The sequence below is a fragment of the Euprymna scolopes genome, chromosome 38 (genome assembly GCF_053919585.1).
Source record: "Euprymna scolopes isolate OS-2025 chromosome 38, ASM5391958v1, whole genome shotgun sequence".
Classification (NCBI taxonomy): domain Eukaryota; kingdom Metazoa; phylum Mollusca; class Cephalopoda; order Sepiida; family Sepiolidae; genus Euprymna; species Euprymna scolopes.
In genome coordinates this window covers 34,307,888-34,333,366 of record NC_136519.1, presented here as the reverse complement: position 1 = coordinate 34,333,366, position 25,479 = coordinate 34,307,888, and the positions used below count along the sequence as shown (strand labels likewise).

Here is a 25,479-nt window from a genome sequence, read left to right as displayed (position 1 = left end):
AAAAAAAAAAAACACATTGTTGTTTTTTTTTTTTTTTTTTTTTTTAATAAAACCTTGGTCCTTGCTCCTTTAATTGAAAAAAAAATTAGGGCTTGAATTACATTTTTCGAGGAGTTATAAGCTTGGAAAGATGGGGTGGAATTATTCACTATTTTCACGAAATTTCTGACACTGCTATCGGTAAACACTGTATGGTTTTCGAACTGAATAAACATGTTACAATTGAATAAAAACACGAAAAATATGTCCAGTTTGGTAGAAAAGTAACTTATCTTGCCTTTGATAACATTTTCATTTAATTATATTAAATAAACTTCAAGTTTACTACAAATCAAATCGTGTTCCTTCACTTTTTAAAAATGTAATTTATAAGTAATTAAAGAACGCATTCTAATCTTTAAAATCTATAATACAACAAAATATTCAATTGCTTATAATACTTAAACAAACAACTTGTGTCTTTTTTATTATTTTTTTATTATTAATATTAGATGAGTTTCAGTATAAATCATCGTGTTCTTTATTTCAATCCAATTTTGAAGTTTTGTAACGCTGTCTGTAAAAATTACTGTTCATTATTGACAGTCTAAGAGTTCCACATATCTTGCTTGTTGGGACCTCGGCGATGACGTCATTTTTTCAGCTGACCGGCCATCTTTATAACGAAGGCCACGCTATCATTCTCACCTTTGATATTATTCCCACCATGTTTCAGCCAATGTAACCTTCAAGATTCTTCAGGTGCATCTTGTTAAACTTGAGAAACAGCATCCAGATGATCATGAACTTAACAAATCAGACCATAAAAGAAAAGCTTATCCTGAAAGACTGGGGAATCAGTACAAATGTGAATTGTTACAAGGGTAAAAGAGAAGTGCTCGATGGAGGTAATTACGCAGTAATTGCTATGAAATAAACAAACGAGCAAAAATAGATTGACTCCTGCTGCAAGTTGATAGATAAGGTCCAATGTGAATAGATTCTTTGTTTATGGAATTTGTATTTAGTTTTGGACACAGAGAGAATAGTAGAAATTGTTGATTGTGGTTGTAGCTAGACGAGTGCTTGTTGTGACTGTTTTGCAGGGGGGGAAGGAGTAGGCATAGATTGAGGTTCAGTTGAGTATTTGCTATGAAATGAACAACAGGTAGACTGACTTCTGATGCAAGTTGATGGATCAGCCCTGATATTAATAGATTCTGTAAGTAATCAAACTTATTTTTTTCATTACTCATTCCCAATTCTCACAAGATCGTTCACCTTTCAAGCAGCTATCATTCCAGCTCATTAATACTTATCCTTGCGAGGCCCTCAGCCTTGATAAGAGGTGAGACTTAAGTAATAAATAAATAAAATAATACTTGAGGTTCTTTATCATTGCAAAAGATTTGATTGAAAGATTGATTTCATTGCAAGAGGGTCATTAGAAGCAACATCATTGGCATTTTCGTTTTAAGTGATGTAGTGATGTAATAAGCACAAGTACATCCGGGTCTTTCCTCCTGCAATATTTTGTGTTGGTTGGTTAAGTCATAAATATCAGCTGCTAGAGACATTTGGAAAATGTTGAAAGGTACACAAGCTTCATGCTAGGAACTCCCGCTTCGATTACGATACTTGTCCATACCGCGACATATCAGATTTATCACTTGAACTGATAGAAGACCGTTCAGCTACTTCAAACTAAAATATATAGTTTTTTTTTTTTTCAGAATCATTTCAGTGGTGACGAAAGGATTCAAAACAAACTCACAAATTAGAAAAAGAAAGTCCAACGAAAAACTAATCAAAATGACCTTGCATGTTAAAAAAAAAAAAAGAAAAAACTAACAAAGACGGTTAAAAAGACTTATAGTATATCTATATCATATTTCTCTTTGTCTGTCTGTCCCACTTTTCCTAAAAAAAAAATGTAAAAAAAATTACTGAGCTGATTGACTGAAATTTTGTATGGACCTTCGTTATAAGGTGCAGCTAACTAAGTATTATGGTATCAGTTCAATGCACAGATAGAGATTAATAGAGATTGGTCACCAGAATATCATATTTACTTTAGAAGTGTTTTCAGCAACCACACTTTATTTTGAACTAAAGAAAATGATATTTCAAACTTAAGCGTGACAGACCAAAAAATACTTTGAAACTGAAGTTGGATGGACTGATAAAACTGGTATTTTAAACTGAATTGTGGTAGACCAAAGAAAACGCTATTTCAAATTGAGCTGACAGACCAACATAAACACTGAAGTATGACAGACTGATGAAAATGCTATTTTAAATCAAAGTGTGGCTGATTAAATGCTGTTTCAAACTGAAACATGATAGACTGATGTAAATGCTATATGTAACTGAAGCATGACGAATGCACAAAGCCTATCATAGACAGGCGAGGAAACATCTAAAAACCATTTGGGGTAATTGAGAAACCAAACCAATCTCACTAATTACCTTTACAGTGTTTATAGGTTGGTTAGAATTAAGCATTCTTAAAGTGATTGTAATAACGGTCCGAATTAGGAACTGATTTTAATTATTTTACCACTTTAAGATTTGCTTTTCAATGGGTTTCTTCTTTGAAACCGTTGCAGTAGAAACATCTGTTATCCTCTGCATTCGAATGATGGATCGGATAAAAAAAAAAAAAAAAAAAAAAATACAAAAAAAAATGTAAAAACTATCTGAAGCAATGAATTTCTTAAACATTGATTTCGTTCATCATTTTTTAGTTAATATATTAGCTATTGCTAATATGGGATTGTAGACCTTGTTACAACCACATAGCTTTGAGGGGAAAAAAAGTGCCCTTTTTTTTTTTTTAAGAAAAGAATCATCATGTATCAAGGCCCAAAAGCCATTCAAAGATAAGGATTAATGAGTGTAAGATGGTCAGTGAGACAGCAGCGTAATAATCATTAGTGGTGGATATTGAGTGGAATTTGATTCTTTAAGGAGACAGCTCAACAAAAACTGGTTTATATTGGACTTGAAAACGATTATGTTGTAGTCAGCTGGAAAGCAGCCCCACGGTATAGAATTCCATAGCCGGGCAGATCTAGGAAAGAAACTTTGTTCATGGAATTTGTAGTTTTAGGCACAGTGACAAGAGTGGAAATTGTTGATAAGTGTTTGTTCCAACTATTTTGCAGGGGGGGTGGGGTCATAGATTGAGGTTCAGTTGAGTACTCGCTATGAAATGAACGATAGAGCAGAGATAGATTGACTTCTGATGCAATCCTTTATCTATATAAAAGTCAGATATATCCTAAGGAGTGATGACAACCTTCTGCCTAACGAGACACTGGCGTTCTGCATCTAATCTGGTGCACTGCAGCATCTGCTGTGGCTATGCAGTTCAAAGCTGGAGTTGGCTCTCCGGATTCAGGCCTGAGCGGGTAATAAGACGACCTAGGTTTGCCCAGTTACCAGGATCCCCTTCTCAACGCTGCAGACAAAGTCTGACGGAAAGGCAAGCCAATATGGTCAGAGCCAGCACAGCTGCAGGAGTTGCTGGAAAGGTGTTGCTTCACTATCCACCTATCGGGACCACAAACTGGATTTTTTGTTAGGGTTTACTCCCTTAACCTAGGAGTACTGCTGTCATATCTGGGGAGGTGCAGTTTAGAGCATACATTTTGCCTTGACAGAGTACAAAATCAACTTTGCAATCTAATGGGAGATGATTTCTTTTCTTCTCTACAGACGCTTTCTCACAGAAGGAACACTTTTAAACCTTTTAAAACAAACAGCGACCAACATAGTAATCTTAATACAGATAGAGGGAATAGTGATATGAGCAATTTATCTTTATCCTTTGCTCGTCCTCATTAAAGCGAGCTGCTGAATTTATTTTTCTACATAGTCACCATCATTCTCAATGCACTTTTGCCAGGAATTCAAGGATACATTTCTGCTTCTGATGCACATTCATGACAGGGGTTACTTTTTTAGAGCCTCACACTATCAATATCTGCCACAGAGAGACGAAATTTTCAGGTCATGAATGCATAAGTTCAACCATCATAACAATGCAATTGGCAATCCCCTTTGATCCATGCAGGTGGAATAAAAAAATACAAGGTATTACTTTTGGAACACCCCTCGTATTTGAAATGCATTTTTGTTTGGTATAAAAACAATCTAAGTCTTAATGGGGAAACAAGAGTCGATTGGCCGTTCACAGATCCACATTGGATTTATCTTTCTCTATGTATATATCTCCATCTCTATCTACAATTATATAAATGCAACTTTGTCTGCGTGAGTTTGTTCCGTATAGACTACGAAACGGCTGAACAGGTTTTCTATAAAATTTACAGAACTTTAGTGTATAAGTCTGGGAGTGATCTTAGTTAAGTTTTGTCTCAGAATACCCCCTATAATTACCGATAATCAAAACCATTATTTTAATTTATTTATCATCGGTAAAGTCATTTTCTTTCATGTCGTCACTTAGCAACAATGATAGAACAACGGGCCGTGAAAATTCTATTGTGGGTAAGTTGAGAGCGTGTTCTTTTTTGTTTTTGCATGACGTGGTCTGTAGGTCCAAACTCCACACGTAAATTTCTTAATTTTTTTTTCATTAACTGCAAAGAATTTTATAAGATTTGAAAATTTACGGTTTTTTTTTTTAGCTTTTTTTTTTTTTTTTTTTGCGTGGTCTGTAGGTTCAACTCCTGCATGTAAATTTCTTAATGTTTTGTTTTTCATTAACTAGAAAGAAGTTTATATAAAATAATTTTATAAAAGAAACAGTAGGTTCTCTAGAGTGCAATGTAGAATAACATATATTTTGAACTGCATGGAGGCATGTGAGACTTCCTTCTGGGCGATTTCACGGATTTCGATAACAATAAAAATATAGGAGTGTGAAATATTCGCTGCTCATCATTCAATCCCAGGCAACATCGGATTTCCCTGCTAATATATATATATATATATATATATATATATATATATATATATATATTAGCAATAAAAATCAAAACTTTATATACAGAAAAAAAGGAAAAAGCTGAAATATTTAAGACTAGCCAGTTGGTCTCATAAGTGGTTCAACAAAAATAAGTCTTTTGTATGTTGGGAGGTTTTCAATCCATTAAAGTACATCGTTGTAGTAAATTGACTGCCAAGGATTAAATAAGTTTGACATGTGTGGGTACAAAGAGAAGGAAGTAAGAGACAAATGAGTCACATAAAGTCATCTACAAAGTTACAGGACATTTGGCCAGAAAATGATTAGATGTAAATTGTTGTGGCCGATTAAAATGAACTCTTCAAACATTAGATTGAAAAAATGGATCTATATCTATCTTTTACTGCGAGACTTGGCCTGTGTGGACAGGTAACCTATGCAAACTGAAGGTATTTGAACATCACTGCCTACCCGCATTCTCCATGTTCAGTGGCAACAGTTTATCCCTAACAGAACAATTCGTACTCTCTGCAAGATCAGTCTATTAAAAAGATCTCTCCTTGCTAGACACCTTCATTGATTTGGCCACACCCTTCAACGACACTCAAGTGTCTTCATCCGTGAAGTCATCGACCCAGCACCATTACCAGCCTAGAAGAAACGTTCTAATGGCCAACTCAAAACCTGATTCAGGACAGTGAAACAGGATGCTGAACTGATTCTAGACTCTCACCTTTTTGGGGTTGGTCGCTGGAACCACAAATGGTTTGCACTCATAACAGAAGCAACCTTGGATCACTGTGCCTGGTCAACCAGTGTTCGGGACATGGTGAATACCACAACATTGACCATGACCATTTACCATTGCTTGGTGGTAATTAAATGACAAATAAAAAAAAAACGAGATGCCAGTTTTATAATCGTTACTGTTAATTTCAATAATACTGATATCTTATTTTTTTATTCATCATTTGATAACCACCAAGCATCGGCAAAGTAGATAGATAGAGAGTAAAGGAAAGTAACCACAAGTTGGTTTAGCCAAGAAGAATTTATCATTTTATCATCAAAAAGTAGCCATTATCACTGGCAAAAGAATGACCTCACATGAAAAAGGATGGCCAAAATATTGTCTATATAACAAATTAAGTTAAATTACAAGTTTTTTTTTAATATGTAAATGATGCGAAATGCAAAATGACATAAATACAAATAATAATGGTCTTCCATTATTTTTTTTTATTTTACTCCTCATTTAATTGCTATTATCAAATTTTGTAACTAAAAAAAAAAAAAAAAAAAATCCTCATCTAAGAAATGAAAATATTACATGATTGTTATGGGCCCAGCATGCTTGCACTGTCTAGTGGAAGCATGCTAGGTCCATAATTTCTTGAGCGTAGAGCCATTCTTATAATAGAAAAATGTAATTGTCCCAAGTAGGAATGATATATCTTTCTTTAGATAATCAAAACACAGGACATTCACTTAGGGTTAATACGAGAGGTTTATTTACAAAGGGGATACAAGGTAAGAGTGTCTTTCTCAGTGTCTTGGAACTCTCTGAGTCCTGGAGGAGTATTCCTACATTGTCTGTACATTATTGTACGGAGGGGTGCTAAGTCATTCCATTATAACAAGGAAAAAATGGCAGCATAAATCCAGTCAGAAAAACTTTTCCAGAAAAAGAATTATCCCAGTCAGGGCATAGTGATCTTCTCCTGTCGATACAGAAAGCTGTCACTGAAGAATTCAAAGAGATTGAGTATATTTTATAGATCGATTCTGGCATCTGATTGGTTCGTTTCTTATCATCTCTTGTTATGAATGTAATCACACAAATCTCTTACAATGCCAACAATATTGCAACATTCATGAAGTTACGTTCAACACCTCATTCTCGATGAGAAATTCAATCATATATGAAGTCAAACAAAGATATGTAAAACAGCCAAGATCAAACCCAAAAATATAAAATTATATACAGGGTGTCCCAAAAGTCACACATCATCTAGGTTTTTATGAAAATAAATATATCTATTTTCTTGTTCATTAGCTCAACAGATGGACAATTCTAGTACACATTTGAGATGTTCCCGAAGACAAAAATGCCAAGAGGAACAGATCTGGTGAGCAGAGTAGCCATTCCATGAAGATCAGTATATGGTGTGCAACTTCTGAGACACCCTGTATATATATTTCTACTATCAGATAAAAGGAACCGTGTGTGTGTGTGTGTGTGTGTGTGTGTCTGTGAGTTCATTCCATATGGACTCTGAAAAAGCTGAGCTGATTTTTATGAAATATCACACTAATGTACTTTGTGTATCTGGCAGTGTTCTTAGATAGGTATTGTATCAGAATGCCTTCAATAAGTGCCGATAATCGAAAAAATCCGATAAAAGAAGGAACAGTTGATTTTGATCAAAGTTAACACCTTATACAGCCTAACATCACAAGTGCATTTGAGAAGTTTTATTACCACACACGCCAAAAAGTCCGGCATATAAAATCAACAGTAGGTTCTTTGGTATGACAGGAGTGCATTCAAAATGAATGTTTCTGTTCAAAGCACAACTGAACCATGATACTTGACTCTTTCATTATAAACTTCAATTCAAGCCATCATATAAAAATAATTTTATGAAATCAACATTACGTTCTCTACAGTGCAATGTAGAATACAATGCATTGTGGACTAAATCATGGTGGGAAGGCATGTGAAACTCCTGATGAATTCCATGGAAAGTAGTCCAAAATTGGAAAATTTTAAATTCAATATTTTCCAACATTATTATGTTTTTCCTGAAACAACAAAAAAAAAAAAAAAATTACAATTCTGATCTTGTCTGTGTTGTCTGTGCTGGGGTTATAAACATCGACTATTTATCAAAGTCGAAAAATGAAAGAATTGCTTATTTTTCAGGCATTTATTTTTACTAATAAATAATATAGTAGTATGTTTAATTATATTTTTTATGGTTGATACATATATACATTTCAAAATAATTGACGATCTGAGCTTCTGTTGTTAATCATTTTTACATTAAATTTTCATAAAGTTAGGCCTGTGTTGATGTAACACACGTAACGCTTATTTTTTTTCTAATTCTTTAATAAAACCCCTAAGAAAAAAATCCTTTCTGATTATAAGCTAGTATATTACCGCAAACAAAATAATAGCAAAAAAAAAAAAAAAAAAAATAGCTATTTTTTCTTCTTGAAAGGACACTTTGAATTTGTATAACACACGTGACGTCATGTGTGTTACATGTCAAAATATCACTTAAAAATTTTCAATAATCAATGTATTTCAACATAATAAATAACATACTCATACAATGCTATAAAATAGATTTATTTAATGAAAAATTTCAGGTTGAAAATGATAAAGGACATCCTGATTTCTTCCAATATCTACCATTCCTACTGGAACTGGTGGACTCAGTTTTCCGATTAGGTTCTCAGGCCAGTATGCAATTATATCAGCTTTATCTGGCCAGTACCATTTTCCTTTTCTGGAATTCTTCATTACTTCTACTTCTATATCAGTATCTAAAATTGACAAAACTTTACCAGGAAATTTTTTACCATCATAGGAGACTAAGGCCCAATCACCAATATTCCGTTTTTCGCTTCTATCTACATTCTCATCTTCATATACAATAGTTAATGATGGATCCTTACTTAAATTTGTCTTAAACATTTCTAGAGTCGAACCATCATAACAACTAATAACATGCATCTTACCGATGCCTGAGACATCTTTAACATTTTCCCAGGGATTTTTTTTTTCTCTTATCTCTGAAATGTATTCTTCACTTATATGAAGAACAGTTACTTCCTTCGTATCATCTTTTGCTACTTTGTAAAAATCAGCAGAATTTTGTACAATTGTAACATTTTTACCTTGACTCATGACTCTTTTTTAAATTTATTTAAGTTAAAGAAAAATTGAAGATGTTTTAACGACGCCTCACCCTCGCTGTTTTATTTACTCATTGTTTAATTATTTTTTTTACTTAGATAATTTTTCTTTAACTTTTTTTTTTACACAGGCATCACCACATTATCAAGGCCAAGAGGCCACTCGAAGATAAGGGTTAAAGAGTGTACAGTAGAAATTGGACAATATAGTAATCATTAGTAATGAAAATTTGGTAAATTTGTTAACTTATATGGAACGGCTAATTAAGAACTTATTTACGTTAGACTTGAAGACAACCATATTGTAGTCAGCCGGAAAGCAGTAAAACGGAAGACAATTCCACAGGCGTGCAGTTCTAAGAAAGAAGCTTTGTTCATGGAATCTACGTTTAGGTTTAGGCACAGATAAAGAGTGGGGGAAAATATTGATAGTGTTTTCAGCTAGACGAGTGTTTCTTGTGAAAGTTTGGTGAGGAGGGACCATAGACTCAGTCGAACACTTTCCATGAAAATAACGATACATCACAGACAAACTCACAACATCTCTTCTGTGAGATAGAGGTTGCAGGGAAGAGAAAAGGACATCTCCTACGAGGCTACGAAGTTTATTTTGAACTCTATCAAGGCAGGACAAGTCCTTTCTAGCAGCTCCTGGCCAGACGTGGCAACAGTATTTCATCCTTGGGCATACCTAGCTCTTATATCGATAGAGAATTGCATCAGCAGTGAGATATCTACTGGATCGATAGAAAAATCCCACCATTTTTCCAGCGGCCTTGGCAACAGATCTGATGTAAGTGTTCCATTTAAGATCAGGAGTAATGGTCAAGCCCAGAAGCTTGTCAAAACTTGAGGCCTCCTGAAGATGAGAGCCATTCATTTCCATTGATGCCAGATGTGGCTCGAATGTTGATGATGTAAAGAAAGAAGCTTGGTTTTAGATACATTAAAAGTAACCAGCCACTCCTTTCCCCAATGTACCACTTAAATAAATTTAGTTAATTTTCTTTCATTTTCTTTGTGCGCGTGTTTATTTAGGAAATAAACGAAATTACCATTAAAATAAACACGCACGTGAAAAAAGTTGTGTATCACTTGTCCTCGAAAAAAAATGAAACATTTATTTTATAAAAAAATAAAATAAGCACGCACACAAAAAAATGAAAGAAAATGAAAAAAAATGTATTTAAATTAAAGAAAAATTATTTAAGTAAAATAAAATTAAATAATGAGTAAATAAAAAAGCCGGCGGCGTCATTAAGCATCTTTACACAAAACATGCGTTTGTGCCGGGTCCAGTCATAGTGTCCTACTTTTTTTTTTTTTTTTTTTTAGCTTAGACAATTAAAATGAAAATATTGAAAAGTTGAGAAAATAATTTTCTTTATCAACCATATGGAAAACAAGCTGGACATGTTCGATTTTTTTACACTAAGTCACCAAATTGAGTTCAGACAGTAAAAAAAAAACAAAAAACAAAAGAACTACCTGATATATTTTATGATATATATATATATGTATATATATATATATATATATATATATGAAAAAAAAATTACTTTCCGACTTCACGGAGCCTTCGAAATGAGTGAGATTTCGCACGGGTAACTCACGTGACGCTAAGGTGTAACACACATGACAATAAATTCCTTAATTTTCAGGGTGTCAATGAATAAAAATTTATCAAACAACTATTGTAATAATTAGAATACTCTCTAAAAATGTAGAAAAACCTGTTTTTATAAAAAATAAAGGCACAATTTGCAGAGTTTATACATTGTTTAAAAATTTTTCAAATATCCTTCCCATCTGAATGTAATGGACATGATGCTAGAAACAAGACTATTCTAAAATAATGGTCATAAGTATGGGGATTGTTTATGTACGACATAAAAGAGTAACGGTTTAAGAATACATAAGCCAAAAAGAAAAGAGAGTAAAATATTATAAGGGAGATTTTAAATAAATTTTATCGCGTAAAACGTGTCTGAACTGTAACACATGTGACATGGAATGACCTTCATGGTGCACCGCAATGGGTCCCCAACTAGAGCAGGCAATTGATCAATTTGATTTACAAAATGAGAAATTTCAGATTTCGATGACAATAAAAATATAGCATTGTGAAATACTTTTTGATTTTCATTCAATCCCAGGCGACGTCAGGTTTCCCTGCTTGTGTGTGTGTATGTATATATATATATATATATATATATATATATATATATATATATGTGTGTGTGTGTGTGTGTGTGTCAAACAATGGAAAAGAAAATACATCAGTAGATATAAAATCAAAAAATATTGAGCAGTCAATAAGAAAATGAAAACAGAAATAAAACAAACAAAAATTCTGCAGACGTTTTCAATAAATCATCCAGATTAGTATACTTATGATTGTTGCTTTTAATTATGCTAGTTCAGTGGTGCCAAACTTTGTCTAGCCGCAGCCCCCATAGGTCGATACTATGCTTCTAGCACCTTCCCCCACCCCTACACATGAAGAGAAGATTCTTGGTATAAGAAACATTATAAATAGATACATAAATAGGTGTTTTGTATGGTTGATTACAAGATTGAAGATGATTTTGCAAAAACAACAACCCACCCAGAGTTTTGAGACCTACAAACATCTGCTGTTTGACCTGGTTGGCATGTGGCACCTCTTGTCTAGTTACTTACTGCATTTAGATGGTGTTTATACTAGTTGAGAATATGCCCTCAACAACCAGTTCAACAAAGTCTGGGTCATTAAGACGGTGACCTTACTTCTGTAAGGCTGAGATATTGGTCTGTACAGTTCTAGGAATTCCACCCACAAGGTTTTACCTTATGTTGATTAGGAGTCACTTTATTGTGAATTGCCTAAGGCACATTTGGTGAAAAATGCTGACTGGGTTGCTCAGGCATTTTTTGTGAACCAGAGTGCACATGCTTCTTGTGCACTTGCTTTTTTAATTCCCACCTTTGTGTTACATCTGCCTGTGTGCAGAAATGGAATGGAAGTAAATACCAGTTCTTATCTAGATCAAGTCAACGACAGAAATAACAGACGTTATTTATGTGGTTAAAAGTGTAACAGAATAAGAGATCAAATGAGAACAACAGCGAGATAAATTTAAATACAATATTTAATTAACACAAACATATATCTATAAATATAAAAGCGAAAATGTATGTATGTGTGTTCGCTTTTTCTGTGTGTCTACAAAAGGCTTTTTTCAGAGAAGCGGTCGCTCGCTTCACAACTTTTAAAAACTTTTTATATCACATATAAATCGTAATATCTCACAGTTAACAACGAAGCTTGCCTGTCTATTTAATTTGCTTGATTTTGGGAAGATAAATATTCAACATTTGTCGCTCACTGCATGTGGGTTAGTCTTTTTCCTATAACATCTTGGGGGAAAAAAAAAGCGTTCAGCAGTAAATGAAATCCCGCAGTCAAACTTGACCTCATTAACTCATTAAAACAGGCACCTGCTAAATCCAAGTAATTAAATAAATTCAAACGTGTTTCCGTTAGCATGTCGCAGTAGGGCAATGGTTAACGTCGCACATGTTTTTTTTTCACACTTTAATTTACAACTTAGCCTCAAGGGTTTGGGTTCGATCCTCATACTTACTTTTTTTTTTAACCCCCCCCCCCCCCAGAGTTTCCACACACACCTCCAAACACCAGGGCAACGCCGGGTACCCCTCGCTAGTACTTTCATAAATCAGAGTCCATTTTCTGTAGCCTGTTTTTGAACCCAGTCAACAACGGGTACTTTTGCTAGTATATATATAAAGGGCAAAATGTGTGTGTGTGTGTGTGTTTGTATGTCACGCAAAAACTTTCGGCACACACGACGGATCCTCATGAGTTCAGTATTGTTTTCAAGCTCGATCTTTCAGACGAAAAATATAAAAAAAATTGGCCAAAGACATTCATTCCTTTATCCTCAACTGGGCAGTTTTATACAAAGAGGGGTCACTTTTTTCGCCGATATTTTAGCAAGTCATCTTCACCTAAATTCAATACTCTCGAATCCTGGTTGCGCGATGGTGACATCAGCTAAGATGTCACTTTTTTTTTTTTTTTTTTACTTCTTTTTCTCCTTCGCGTTATGGGTTTGAGCCTGCCTACCTACTACCACTTTCTTTTTTTTTTTTTTCTTTTTTTTTTTTAAACATCTCCCTACCTCCGGTGTGCCTACTGTTGTATTAGTTTCTACTACTTGATATCGACGTTGCGTGTTTTATTCATTCAATAAGTAGGTAAGTAATGAGAAACTAATAATATTATTATAAGTCACTATTTCATTTCTTAACATTATCTTTAACCAAGAAAATAAAAAATACTAATGCTATTATGATTACTGCTCTGGTTCTACTAGTATCATTATGAGTTATACTATCACTATTATCATTATATTAACACAATAGCATGTGTGTTATTTTCTGTGTCAAGCTTACATCAGGGTCGTTTAATTGTTATGTACTCCCATTTCTTGTCATAATTTCATTAAAAATTCTTCATAAGTTTTAGTTTCAGTTTCGATTATAGCTGACGGCACTCCAGTAATCTATTCTTTTTATAAATACGTTTATCACAAATTCTTTGTAAGTTTTGGTTTTGATTCAAGTTGATTCACTCAAGTCATATGGATATATATATATATATTTTTATTTTTTGGAAATCGCAACTTTATAATACACTAGCGGGGGTACCCGGCGTTGCCCGAGTGTTTGTTTCCGGGACGGGGGGGGGGGGGAGTTTTAAAAAATGTTATGGTAGGTAAGTAGGAAGGATCAAACCCGGAGTCATGAGTAAAAGTAGGAAAATAAAGTGTGAAAAAAAAAACAAAAACATCTGCAACATTAACAGTTCGGCCACCAAGAAAAGTCCATTCCAGTTGTTTAGGAAAAAAAAAAAAAAAAACGACTACGGTAGGTCGGTGCGAACGTGAAAATATAATGTGAATTGTCCAGCACGCTAACCACTACGCCACAGAGCACTGCAGCTTAGTTTAGTGATTTTAAATAACTTCACATGAAAGAACTATGAAGCCAAACCGGTGTTCTCTTCTCAACTGTTCCTTGTGAACGATCCCCAAACGGTGTTAAGTGGTGGCAGGGGGAGGAGGAATTTATGAGAGAGAAAATATTTTACCACTTCCATTGATCTTAACCGATTTTGGCCGTGACTTCTTAGCAGAAAAAGTATAGAAATCTAAGATTATCGAGGAATTTGAGAAATAATAAGCCTATAACACACCTCAGATATTGTTCTGCTGTTTGTACATATTATATTTGCATGAAATATCTTGATTTTTAATCCTATTAAGGTCAAAATCAGACGGGAAAAAATGAGTTCATTTTATTTATATAGAGATAAAAGTCGATAAAACATTATCTCTATAATAATATATCTGGAATCTGCAAGAATTAAAATATCACAGGTCCTGAGACTGGCTACCTATCACTATTTTGGCTACTGTGTACCATCATGTGTAGTCTACATTCATCCAGAGTGCTGTGTGTTCTAATGGTAGGAGCCGAATCAACCCATCCATGGTAAATATCGCCTCAAGTAAAGTTACACCATCTAACTAATAAACAGTTTTAGGTTTCAGATGCATTTGTAGAATATATATATATTATATAGAATATACATCCCAAATGCAAAGGAAATAATTACATTAAAATAGCAAATAATCATATTAGAATTATGTCTTTTGAAAAGAGAATTTGAGGAAACTGAAATTTTAACAATGAAATAAATGTTAATTTAAAACCTCATGTAACATTTTCAATAACAAATAAATCTTTGTACGTGCATGCAGGGGGGGGGCTTTATATGTGTAGTGTCCGTTTTTATAGTTGTTTCTCTTTATTGTTGCCATTTCATTTAGTGTTTGTTGTATGAATAAGTTTATTTTCAAGTAAAACAACAACAAAAAAGGACACAAGGAGACGTTCGTTGAGAGTTTTCATAAATAGTTTTTTGAAGAGAATCGACGCTCGGAGAGAGACTAATTTTATTTCAGTTAATTATTTACTTCTTGATTTCCTAACTTAACTGCCATGAGTGACGCATGAGGACAGAGATCTCAATGGTATTTACTAAGATTATAAGTTTCCTGCATCATTGGTGGTGTCTCATTTGCACGGCTTCCATGGAGAGACTCGTTTGTGAGCTAGGCAATTGCTAAAGATGTGGAAGCAATGTCTATCTTGAAGAATCATAGCAGACATTTTAACTGTTTGCATAACAAAATTTATTTGAACAAAACGTTTTATAACATCTTGCTAGAAACATTCACTATGAAGTAAGCCAACCTGAAATACTCACAAACTCATTAAGCTACAACAACTGTCAACAACTTCCATCGTTATCTATGTCAAAAGCTAAACAAAATTCCATGAGCAGAGTTTCTTTCCTAGAACTGTACATCTGTGGGACACAGTATCATGAGGCTGCTCTCCAGCAGACTATAGCATGGTCATTTTCAAGTCTGATGTAAATAAATTCCTATTGAACCATCCTCTTAAATAATCAATCCCTACCCAAGTTCCACCGTTATTGATAATATTGTCTCGCCATATACCTAACACTTATTAACCATTATCAGAAAGTGGTCTCCAAGCTTTAATAAGTGGTTACCCCCAAGTAAAAACAAATACAAATAGCTCACTTCACAGTGAATGGTTCTCAACAAGATGTAATAAAACAGTTTGTCCAAATCTATATACAGATTATTGTTTGCAACATGTGCTTGACAAAAACATCTTGCCCTCACAAAAAAAAAATCGATATATCAGGTTGACAAGTTTTTGCAGTTTTTAACTTTTAAATTCAGATGAACACATCTTGGCTCAAACAAAAAGTTACTGATCGAAATAAGCATCATCAGAATTACCACACTTTTGCCAACACAAAACAAGTGTATTTATGCCACTAACATAAAAATCTTGCATTCTGGTGCCGATGCAGTCGCTGAAGCTGTTTTTGACATTGCTTGGGTTTTTTTTTAATTTCTCACGCAGAAAGTTGTATAGATGCTTGAAAAAGTGCTAGTCGGTAGGTGAGAGATCTGGAGAGTATGGCGGATGAGGCAGTTTCATAGCCCAATTTGTTCAACTTCTGCAGGGCCGGTTTAGCAATGTGCGGTGGAACATTGTCGTGGAGGAGAATTGGGTCTTTTCTGTTGACTAATGCTAGGTATTGCTTTATTAGTTAGAGGGTATAACTTTACTTGAGGTGATATTTACCAAGGATAGGTTGAGTTGGCTCCTCCCATTACAACACACATCACTCTGGATGAATGTAGACTGTGCATGATGGTACACAGTAGCCAAAATAGTGATGGGTAACCAGTCTAAGGATCTGTGACAAACACCTTAGACCTATGAACCGCAGTTAGGTTTGACATCAGCTTTGATGGTGTGTAACCATGTCTTCTCATGCATTTTTGTGAACCTTGGAGTAGTTCTGGAAGGATTGCTTTGTGAATGAACTTTTCTGGGTTGCAGCACGCAGTGTGGCTGAACCAGCAAAATCTCTTTAAAAGAGATCGGTTGAGGTAAACAATGCAAGAGGTTAATTTGCATGTCACATAATTTGTGGTTTTCAATTGGATGTTTTTGTTTAAATAGGCTATAAAAAAAAAGAAAACAGTTGTGCAATTGGCTGAATGGAAAATGTCTAGGAAAGTCTAAACCTTCTTAGATTGATTGATAAACAGATCAATAAATTGATTGCTCCATAAACAGGTAAATAAATGTATATAGATAAGTAGAACAATATAATAATGGGAAAAGAAAAGAAATTAGTCTTTTCCATGTGTGCATTTGGCTAAAATTCAGAAACTACCATAGAAATACTTACAAAAATTACATATTTTCATTTAGTTGGTTACAGTAAAACGAAATTCTGTAATATATATATATATATATATATATGAACAAATGATTAATAAAACATGTTAAAAACATCTTGAAAAAGAGTTAAAAACATATTTAATTTTAAAAAGGAAGCACAAGATAAGTTTTATTAATCATTTGTTCATATTATAGGCTCTATTTCCTTTTCGGTTTTATTGACATCTGGTTGAGATTACTTTACTTGTAAATATTAACTCTTTAATATTTATAATATATTTTAAGTTTACCATTTTGATTACTTTGATAAACTTATTGTAATTTTTTATTTCTTTTATTTCTCTCTCTCTCTCTCTCTCTATATATATATATATATATATATATATATATATATATATATATATATATATAATCTCTATACAGAGTTGAAATTTGGTATATAGGGTATGCGGAAAACTTTTAATCAGTTTTTATCCGGTAAAAAAAACTGCTAAGGGGTAAAAATTGAAAAATTGGTAACTATTTTATCTATTATAAGTGAATAAATGCATAAACAACAAATCTGTGTGCATGTGTTTATATATATATATATATATATATATATATATATATATATATAAGTGAAAGTGTGTGTGTGTGTGTGTGTGTGTGTGTGTGTGTGTGTGTGTGTACATTTCCGTACTAAATAACTGCCAATTTTCAGTCCAGAGACTCGATATTTGACATAAGGGGTAATGAGATTTGGGAAAATCTTTTTTATCAGTTTTCAGACAGAAATTTGGCTGTCAAGGGGTCAAAGTTCAACGATTTGACCTTTGAAAACTCTACCAAACTCCTCTGCCAATTCTGAGTCTAAACACTTGAAATTTTAGATGTAGGTTACTTGGACATGGATCAAACTTTTTAATTTGAGCCCCAAAAAATACAAAATTGGAGTCAAAATTTAAAAAAAATTGACCTCTGCAGTCTCAGCCAAATTATTCCGCCAACTTCTGGTCTAAACATTTGAAATTTTACATATTCAAAGATAGGGTATGTTTTTTTAATCGGTTTAGGTCGAAAATTTTACCTTTGCGGTGTCTAGCAAACTACTCAGCCAATTTTGGGTCTAAACATTTGAAATTTATGCATAACGGGTATTCAGACATGTGGCAAGCATTTTAATCAGTTTTGGGGGGTGAAAATTTGGCTGCCAAAAGCTCAAAGTTGAAAGAGTTGACCTTTGCAGATTCTACCAAATTCCACCATCAATTTTGGGTCTAAGGACTTGAAATTTTAGATGTAGGTAACTTGGTCATGGGTAAAGCTTTTTAATTTGATTTGAGACCAAAATAATAAATGTTAAGGGGTCAAAATTGGGGTCAAAGCTAAAAAAAAATTGACCTCTTTAGTCTCTACAAAATTACACAGACAAATTTTCGTCTAAACATTTGAAATCTTACATAAAGTGTATTAACACATAGAGCAAGTTATGAATAGTACATAGGGTCCGAGCAAAGCCGAGCTGAACTGCTAGTATACATATATATATATATATATATATATATATATATATATATATATTCCTAAAATGTAAGTCGACTACTCCATTCTAAGGGAGAATTCTCCTTAAACTTCCAGGGGGAGTAACTCATGCTGAATATTATCCCTAGAAAAATAACAAAACTTGACACACACATATATATGTCTGTGTGTCAAGTTTTGTTAATTTTCTAGGGATAGTATCTTACCGAACTCTTCTTGGATTTACTAATAGTCACACCTATTACGAACTTTTGAAACTCACTGGATATTTGCAACCAAAATTATTAGAGATTGTTGAGTATTCTTTTTCATTTTTTCAATAAACTTTTCTTTTCTTGACCATTTAAAAAATTAGCTACCCTGCAAAAATAAATATTTATCTATACATACTTTTTGCTAACATTTTTTCCTTTGAAGAGTAGAGCCTATCTTTGAAACTCCATGGAATAAGGAACCTATCACCTTTACTCTGTATTCCTTATTTTGAATAAAATATTTTAAATCCTATTCTACAATATCTTGACTTTTTCTACTTCCTGCTAGTGTTATATAAACGTTGTAACAGATTGGTTTCTACTTTATTCATTGACTAGCCTGGGTGCCCGGTGTTGCCCGGGTGTTTGGAGGTGTGTGTTGAGAAAAAAAAAATGTGGTGGTAGATAGGTAGGCCTGAACCCGTACCGCAAAAAAGGAAAAGAACATGTAAAAAAAAAAAAAAGACATGATGTCTTTGTCCTTGCGTCCATCACAAAACCGGAAGTGACAAAGGTTTAAATTAAGGCTAGTTAATCGAAAAAGAGGGTACAACTTTCGAAAATATAAGTGAAAAAAGTGACCCCTCCCTGTAAGAAAGTGCCCAGTTGAGGATGAAGGAATTAATGTTTTCAGCCAACTTTTTCATATTTGTTGTCCGAAGGGTTAAGCTTCAAAACCAAACCGATCTCGTAAAAATCCGTCACTTCTGTTGAAAGTTTTAGGCAGACATACAACCATACATACATTTAAAAAAAACAGGTGAGATTTATATTATAGACTAGCGGGGGGTACCCGGCATTGCCCGGGTGTTTGGAGGTGTGTGTTTCGAGGGAAGGGGTTGATCAAAACAATCCTGTTTAAAAAAAAAAAAAACCGTTGGCAGGGTGTTTGGAGATGTAAAAGAAAAAAATAGTTTTAGTAGGAAGGTAGGCTTGAACCCTGAAGCCTTGACGTGAAGGTGGAAAGGAAATGAAAAAAAAAACCCTGTGACCTAACCATCTTAGCCACGAGGGAGAGGAAGTGATAAGTATCTTAAGTTGATGTTTATAAAGCGAAATTAACAGGTGCAAGAAAGGTAAGTCACGTGATGTTTGACCTAATTTCTGTTTCCCCCACCCCATCATTCGCTTTTCGAAGACGCGCCGATCAAAAAATCTCTTGAAAATAGCTTGTAAAAGTCGGGTAAATTAAAGATAGTCACGACCCCCGTTCTTAAGTCGTAGATATTATGATTTAGACGTGATATAAAAAGTTTTAAGACGGAGTGAGATGACCGAGAAGGCTGGCGAAAAAAGCCTTTTGCGGACATACAGAAAAATGCACACATGCATGCACACACACACACACATTTTGCTTTTTATATATATAGATAAGAAATCGTCATTAATTAAAATATAATATTAATGCATATTTTACACCCGTTCGACACCGGGTGGCCTGCTAGTGTCATATAAACGTTGTAAGAGATCGGTTTCTACTTTATTCATTGATTGCCTACATCTAATCAACATCCATGATTACTTTTATACAAAATATACAAAAAAAAAAAAAAAAAAAAAAAAAAAAAAAAAAAAAAAAAAATTAATATTAGGTGTGCCGTTCAAAGCCCATCCTCACCCCACCTTTGTAGGTCGCAGTTTGCCCATGACTGATCTAGATGTTATAGATTTTACTGCGATAAGACAAGAAATCGACATGCACTCAACACCTGTTGTTGCACAGAATTAAATTATTATGAATTGCTACAGAAACACAAAATTCTCAACTTCTTTTTTAGCCTTCTGGGTCACTTCTCCATCAGACTAACCCAGTTTTTCTACAGAATTACATTTTTTGTTTGTTTACTATCAGTTATTTGTTAATTTAAAAAATAAATATTGGGTTTACTTTTCTTGGCCTTAATTTTAATTTTCTTAAAGTTTTATAAAAAGTGTCCAATAATTATTCATTGTATTTTTTCATAACAAAAAGAATATCATTTTCATTTTTCAATGATTTTTTTCATTGAATTACTTCATAACAACAAAAATAATCTATTTTTAATTGAAAAAATTACCCAACGTTTGTGAAAAATAAAAATAAAAAGAAATTATGGAATTTTTATTTGTCACTTTCTGCCATTTTATGTAAACTGCTTGAAAATTTCAGCGATAGTGCAGTCTTTATTCTGCATAAGTACCTATTTTATTTTTTAAATTGCATTGTCATGACTTTTGATAATATATAAGGTGTTTAACTAAGACAAGTTGGATAATAAATTGATATTCTTTTCTAATACCATTCAAAGCATTTAATAGTGATAAAGTTAATCAGATAGCCGTTTCTGTGTATTGCTGGTAAATTTGAAAGCTAGAGAAAATGGGTGACTGTAAAGTTTCAAAATATTGGAAGAAAATGACCTGTATCATGATGAAGCAATTGTGAACACAAAGAAATACAGCATTCATTGACAAGCTACAAAAAAGGTACGGCAAGATACAGGAAAAGCAAGGCAACACTGACTTTGGCAAGAGAGATTAGAATTAAAATGGTGACTATGATTACAAAAAATGCTTAACAAGGATCTTAATATTACTTATACAAAAGTGACAAGAGTAAACTACTCCTCACCAAGGTCAAAGAAAATTAGTTTACAGAAGCCAACAAGCTTCTTAAGATACCGGAATCCAGAGTCATACCACCAAAGATTCCAGAACCCAGAGTCCTACCACCAAAGATTCCAGAACCCAGAGTCCTACCACCAAAGATTCCAGAACCCAGAGTCCTACCACCAAAGATTCCAGAACCCAGAGTCCTACCACCAAAAATTCCACCACCCAGAGTCCTACCACCAAAAATTCCAGAACCCAGAGTCCTACCACCAAAGATTCCAGAACCCAGAGTCCTACCACCAAAAATTCCACCACCCAGAGTCCTACCACCAAAGATTCCAGAACCCAGAGTCCTACCACCAAAGATTTCAGAACCCAGAGTCCTACCACCAAAGATTCCAGAACCCAGAGTCCTACCACCAAAGATTCCAGAACCCAGAGTCCTACCACCAAAGATTCCAGAACCCAGAGTCCTACCACCAAAGATTCCAGAACCCAGAGTCCTACCACCAAAGATTCCAGAACCCAGAGTCCTACCACCAAAGATTCCAGAACCCAGAGTCCTACCACCAAAGATTCCAGAACCCAGAGTCCTACCACCAAAGATTCCAGAACCCAGAGTCCTACCACCAAAGATTCCAGAACCCAGAGTCCTACCACCAAAGATTCCAGAACCCAGAGTCCTACCACCAAAGATTCCAGAACCACTGTCACCAAAGATTCCAAAACCCACATTACCACCAAAGATTTCGGAACCCACACAACCACCAGATTCTGGAACACACACAACTACCAAAGATTCCGGAATCAAAATTCAAAGATGGGATATTTGATTACCTACTTGGGAGCCATATGTAAAACACTAACTCTTCACTATGGAAAAAGGATTTCATAACAAATAACAGTACGTTATGAGGAGAAAGAAAATGAGTATTGTTAACTTTCCACTTTAAAAATCTACTCACTATAAGACTATTTAAATGGATTTTATTTATCCCCCCCCCCTATAGGATGCAGCAATCCAACTGATGAACTTTCATTCCATTCTTAAACAGCAATTGTCTATAAAACCTTCATACATTGGCCTATTTAATTATTAAAACCTAAGCTTTGATGATGATCATGCTTGGTGAGCAGCAGGCAGACCACAGGATGTCCTGTGTGATCATTTCAGTCATCCTGTCATAAATTCAAAGAATCTATCAGAAATGTTCATCAAACAATTATTCTAACACTTCAGCCATAATTATAGCTGATTGTATAATTTATCAACTTGGTAGGAAAGTTGTAAGAGTGAGAGCAGAAGTCATGTTCAGATTGTGGCTCTTTGATATACAGTTTTATGAATAAGAGAGCTACATATTACTCGCCTGTAATGTTTCCAAAGTTAGGTAACTTGTATATGATGTATGAGGTTAGATAAGGTCCTGTATACAAGATGGATTTTTCAATTGATGAGTTAAATTACAGAACTAGATAAAAGGGGTAAAAGTGGATAGATCAAATGCTAAATTCAAAAAATGTTCAGAGGTGTAGCACCTGACGTATTAGTTCCTGAAATATTAAAAGGGTCAAAAATCAAGGTAAGAAATTGTCTTTTTTTTTATATATATATGTGTGTGTGTGTGTGTGTGTGTGTGTGTGTGCGTGCGTGTGGTTGGTTTGGTTTAGTTGTTTTTGTTTTATGGCATATTAACCCTTTTCAGGTTATTTAATGCTGAATCCAATGATTCGGAAGAAAAATCTTTTGATAGAATATATTTGTTTTTTTCAAGTCGGTTTCTATTTAACCCATAGTTGGGATCCTAACAGGTATTACCACTCCAGGTCAGAGTGGACCTGGAAGCAACGGCAATTGAAGGGTGGCTCCACACTCCCCAAAGCCCACAAGCTGAGGCCTCACCATTGAATATAGTTCAAGGTCATATGCAGGACCGTGTGTATGTGCGTGTGAGAAAAAGGAACTAGAAAGAAGCAGAAGACAAGAATGGGAAGAAGGATGAGAAAAAAAGAGGGATGAGAAAAGAGAGACGAGAGATGAGAAAAAGTTGACGAGAGACGAGGAAAAGTTTATGAGAACAAGAAAAAGTCTATGAGAACGAGAAAAGGCCACCAAGAGACAAGAATGAGAAAAGAACAGGATGCCAAGAGATGAGAACAGAATGCCAATAGACAAGAATTAGAAAAGGGTGCCGAGTAAGAGAGCAAGAAATTTGGAAAACAAAAATCTACCGTGCTAGAAAACTACTGACACCTGAAAGTATCCTCTACCTCTATAAGGCCACAATTCACCCATGTATGGAGTATTGTTGTCACATTTGGGCTGGTGCATCTGCTGCTAGTCTCTCGCTCCTAGACAAGGTTCAAAAGAGAGTCGCCAATCTGATAGGCTCTGAACTGGTATCTAAGCTTCAGCCTCTGTCCCATCGACGAAACGTTGCATCCCTCTACCTGTTCTACAAGTATTTTAATGGCGAATGCTCTGACAAACTGCAGACACTTGTGCCCCCACGACGTAGACACCTTCGACAAACCCGACAGGCAGCTAAATCCCACCCCCACACAGTAGAGATTCCTAGATGTAAAAGATCTTTCTACTCCAGTAGTTTGTTCCCCAGAACCGCTAAACTCTGGAATTCCATTCCAGGTCCCTGCTTCCCTAACTGTACTGACATGCAGAAGTTCAAGTGTAACGTGAACTGACATCTTGCTGCCCAAATCCCAACATAGTGCCCCAGTAGTTGCTGCCCCTAATAGTAGCCCCCTACACCAAAGTGGCAATGTGCCTTGTTTGGAGTGAAAATGTAATAAAAAAATAAATAAAAAAAATAAATAAAACAAAAAAAAAAAAGTAATTAGAAAAAAAGACAGAGAAAGCAGAAAAAGAGAATTGAGGAGATAGAGAATAACTTCTTATTTTTATAACTTTCCTAGAACGTTTACAAATTAAACATTTTGCAAATCCTTGCTTTTATGAACTGTTTGAGATGCATAAAAAGAATTTTCTTCTTTCTACTCTTCCTAAAAAAAAAAAAAAAAATATAAATAAAGAAACAGCAAAAGAATCTTACCTGAGGAGTGAATAGTTCTTCATACGTGGGATTGTGCTTCACCTCTTTTTCAATTGGGTCAATTGGCTTTAAGGTATTCGCATCCAGCTGGAGGAATAAAAGAAAAATAATGTTAAAAGAATTTGATGAAAAAAGAGTTTACCATCATAATCGGTTTAACATATTTTACATAATGGCTTTTAGAATTTAACTTCCAAACTATTCTATCTCTGCGCAGGTCTTTATGTAACATAGCACGTATGGGTGCATGTGAGAAAATCAGGAGCAACCTGTGATAACTGACTAGCGAAAATATTAGCAGCAGCAGCAGCCGTCCTAGCACATATGCAAATTAAGTGTGCATGTGCTGACGTCATGGGAAGGAGAAAAAAATGGACAACACATGGTCGAGCAAAGGAAATGATCAAACGCGTTTTGACTCGTGTGCGGGGAGAGAAAAAAAATGCGCCACGTGGTTGAAAAAGCGGAAAGGCAAGCGAAGTGCATAAAAAAAGCATCTAGACAAACATGTTTTTTCTTTTTTTTACATAGGCATCACCACATTATCAAGGCCAAGGGGCCACTCAAGGATAAGGGTTAAAGAGTGTACAGTAGAAATTGGACAATATAGTAATCATTAGTAATGAAAATTTGGTAAATTTGATAACTTATATGGAACGGCTCATCAAGAACTTATTTACGTTAGACTTGAAGACAACCATATTGTAGTCAGCCGGAAAGCAGGAAAACGGAAGACAATTCCACAGGCGTGCAGTTCTAAGAAAGAAGCTTTGTTCATGGAATCTACGTTTAGGTTTAGGCACAGATACAGAGTGGGGGTAATTATTTATAGTGTTTACAGCTAGACGAGTGTTTCTTGTGAAAGTTTGGCGAGGGGGGACCATAGATTGAAGCTCAGTCAAGCACTTTCCATGAAAATAACGATACATCAGAGACAAACTCGCAACCTCTCTTCTCTGAGATAGAGGTTGCAAGGAAGAGAAAAGGACATCTCCTATGAGGCTACAAAGTCTATTTTGAACTCTATCAAGGCAGGACAAGTCCTTTCTAGCAGCTCCTACCCAGATGTAGCAACAGTATTCCATCCTTGGACGTACCTGGCTCTTATATAGATAGAGAATAGCATCAGCAGTGAGATATCTACCGGATCGATAGAAAGATCCCACCATTTTTCCAGCGGCCTTGGCAACAGATTTGATGTTCGACTTGTGACTGACATTTTGAAACACTGAAGTGCGTTGTCGGAAATTCACAAGTTGGAATAGATACATCGAGATCATTACCAAGGATGCTGTGAAGAAGATGGGCTCTCTCTACCATGCTAGAAAGT

General features: G+C 34.7%; 1 protein-coding gene across 1 annotated transcript in view; it reads right to left on the bottom strand.

Moving 5' to 3' along the window:
* LOC145263130 (pre-mRNA-processing factor 17-like) overlaps positions 1–25,479 on the bottom strand; it is a 268,376-nt gene that overhangs the window by 212,980 nt on the left and 29,917 nt on the right. The window contains exon 2 of the mRNA XM_080120076.1: positions 24,150–24,236. Within this exon, the coding sequence (XP_079976202.1) occupies positions 24,150–24,236 (87 nt within the window). The remainder of the gene's footprint in view (positions 1–24,149; positions 24,237–25,479) is intronic.